The sequence below is a fragment of the Monoraphidium neglectum genome (genome assembly GCF_000611645.1).
Source record: "Monoraphidium neglectum strain SAG 48.87 unplaced genomic scaffold scaffold01296, whole genome shotgun sequence".
Lineage (NCBI taxonomy): Eukaryota > Viridiplantae > Chlorophyta > Chlorophyceae > Sphaeropleales > Selenastraceae > Monoraphidium > Monoraphidium neglectum.
Window position 1 is genome coordinate 1 of NW_014012332.1, and position 3,102 is coordinate 3,102.

Below are 3,102 nucleotides of genomic sequence, written 5' to 3' on the forward strand. Positions count from 1 at the left end.
GGGGGTGTGAGGTGCGGGTCACGGGGTGCGGGGTACGCAGGGTTCCCAGGGTGCGCAGGGTGCGCAGGGTGCGCAGGGTGCGCAGGGTGCGCAGGGTGCGCAGGGTGCATGGTGCCATTGTCGTCAGCAGGGAGGGCCGGCAGCACCTCTGTGTTTTTGGCTCGGGCAGGATCAGAGAGTCAGCCGCGCCAGCACTGCTGCAATCGAACTCACCCACAAAGTTGCAAACGCCTGGCGCCCCCAGCCGGGGGTGCTCTACGCCCCGTCGGAACGCGGCTCGGGCGCCAGGGGCGACGGCCAGCCACCTGCAGCGGCACGTGCGGAAGCAGGCGGGTCGGCAGGCAGGCAGGCGTGCCAGCATCGCCGCGTCGAGTCGTGGCAGGACAGGGGGAAGTTTCAGAGTGCGAGTCCAACCGACCACGGCGCCTCCTGCACCCGCTGGCTGATCCCATAATCTGCCAGCCTTCCGAGGGCGGATGTGATTATCTTATTACCGACAGCCCGGCCCTCTGACACGCACTTGCTTCGCAGGGGCATGAGCCGGTCACGCAGCAGGGGTGCCAGGTGGTCTGAGTTGGTGTTCGGCCGCCCCATATCCCTGCGAAGTTCGTCAGGGGTGCCTAGTGAGGTGGGGGACTGCCGTGTGTGCAGGGCCACGCACCACCACTGTGGGACCTGTGCACAGGCTAGTGTTAGTGTCATCACAACCTCCCGACCTCGCCCCATATGCGGGGTGACACCAAGCGGGCATGTCCTAGCTGCGCGGACACAAATTGTTTGCGAGAAAAATGCCTGAGGGGGGGCATGCCCCTGCGCGCCCTTCCGAAGGGCTTGTGGTGCGGGTGAGTCACCCTTACCACAAGCGCCGCTTCCAACGACAATTCAATGCTTGCGGCCATTGTGCATGCGCGCCTGTTCAGCGTGCGGAAGAACAGCATGTTCTCATTGGTTTTCGTGCCACGCGTCATCGCGTGGAGCAGGCCCCATTTGCTGCTGGCGCCCACGCGCTTGGTTGAGGCGGCCTTGGCCGCGGAGCCCTTGCCGGCCTGGGTAGTTGGGGCCAAGATGCAGTGTCAGGGCGTGGGTGATGATCGTGCCTGAAGGGATGCAGGGCTGTCAGCAGGGCGCCGGGATGACAGGACGGCTCGATATCTAGATATAATCTATTTCGGCACAGGTGCGGCGTGCGGTGCCTTTGTTGCCGCTTGGGCGCGCCCTGAGCCCGCTGTCGCAGTCCTGTCGCACCGCGTTAGTGGCATGCGCCCCGTTGGCGACGCTGCGGCCTGGTGTAACGACCTCCGCCTCGACCTGCATGATTATTCAGGCCGCTTTTGTGCCGTGCACCGTGCCCAGTTGCGAGGAGGTCGTTTCGCTGAACTCCTGGCTGAACTTGCAGATCGATATCCGCGGCTGGTAAAGTTTCTTTCATGATAGAAACAATCTCACAATCTTCCACGCTCGGTATCATCAAGCCTAACCGAGGCTCGACTTTTATTGGCAGGTCCAAGCCGCCGGTCAACCCCCACAGGAACAAACCGGCAACCACCGGAAATGACGGTCAAGTTCATCAGGCTAGGTGGATGACCCTGCTACAGGGTCAAAAAGAGACTTTCTTGATGTACAGATGCAGATACCCATGCCAATGACCCGGCGTCATCGGCTCAGGCGCTCCAATCTCAGGCCGCCCGTCATGTGCTGCGCAGGCCATTCCACAGCCAAAGAAGCAGACAAACAGCACTGCAAGGGGGACGTGGTGATTTGACGCGCTGCGCGGAGGGACACATGTTTCTTGCCCGCAATGGCTGCTTGCCTTTTGGGAGACCCACAACAACCGAGGCACGTTGCACAAAGACAGTGTCAGTGGCCTTGGCGTCAGCATAAGCCACACACGGGCGGCATTCGTCATGCATCTGCGGCCCTTCACTACGCTTGCCACGTACGCATTTGCTGGGAACACTGACGTCGAGGTCATTTAACCGACATGTATGGCTCTGGTATCACGTAATGTTGCACAAGGGCTGCTGCTGCTGCACGAAGCCACCTGAGCTAGGCAGGTGATAAAAGTCTTACACATGCAGAGCTAAATTAGCTGGAAACATTTTCTCATAAAGCAGCTTCTGATATTCCTACATGCCAGGCACCGCCAGCGCAGCAGCTGCAGCGGCTGCAGGGAAGCAGCCCGCCACCCGACATTCGCCCAGCCCAGCCTAAAACACACCGGATCGCGCTTTGCATCCGCACATTCGTTTGTTTGCATCGCTTACGTTGAACTAGACATTTGCAGCATGGCTCGTTGGCAGCTCGTGCTGCTGTTTGGCCTTGTCCTTTCAGCCTCTCTGCACCGCGTGGCTTCAGAGGAGGCCGCTGATGCCGACGTCGACGTCGAGGACGCTCCGGCCTCCGGGGAGGCCGAGGACGAGGACTATGCGGACACGGAGCGGGCCCACTTGATCGTGCGCAAGTGGTTCAAGGAGGACCAGGCCGTGCAGGGCCGCAACTTGACCGTTAACCTGGAGGTCTACAACGCCGGAAACGCGTGAGCTGCCATGGGGGCCGCTGGGCAGGACTCACAGCGACCTCAACGAACCGGGCCAGATCACACCCATCCCCGATCGCTGCTCGCCCACAGGGCTGCCTCTGACGTGAAGCTTACCGACTCCAAGGCCCCCGAGGGCTTCACGATCGCCGATGGCCTCACTGACGCGTCCTTTGCCAAGATCGATGTCGGCAGCAAGGTGCAGCATTCGTACGTCCTCAGCGTCGCGACCGCCACGGACATGCAGGCGTTCGAGCCGGCCAGGGTGTCCTACGCCGCTGACGCTGACGGCGAGCAGCAGGTGCGGCGGCGTGGGCGGGTTGGGATGGGATGGCCCAGCCGCTGACCAGTCAACCGCTGCAGGCGTATGCGGCCTGTGCACGGACGCCTCGATGGCACCTGCGATCCTGGAGTTCAGACTGCACAGTGGCTGCCCCTCCCCAAAGCACGGCCAAACCCCGCACGCACGCAGTGTTTCCTTCTCTCGGTCGCTCGCCCGCCCACCAGCAAATGCTGCCGCCCTCACAGTGCACCGCTCCGCCTCCACCCACCTCCCACCCAACCCC

At 62.2% G+C, this 3,102-nt stretch overlaps 1 protein-coding gene across 1 annotated transcript in view; it reads left to right on the plus strand.

Moving 5' to 3' along the window:
• Window positions 1-2,285: 2,285 nt before the first annotated feature.
• Window positions 2,286-3,102, plus strand: part of MNEG_7366 (translocon-associated protein subunit beta) — a gene marked incomplete at both ends in the record, with an annotated part of 2,230 nt that continues 1,413 nt past the window's right edge. The window contains 2 exons of the mRNA XM_014044157.1: window positions 2,286-2,536; window positions 2,630-2,837. Coding sequence (XP_013899611.1) covers window positions 2,286-2,536; window positions 2,630-2,837 — 459 coding nt within the window. The remainder of the gene's footprint in view (window positions 2,537-2,629; window positions 2,838-3,102) is intronic.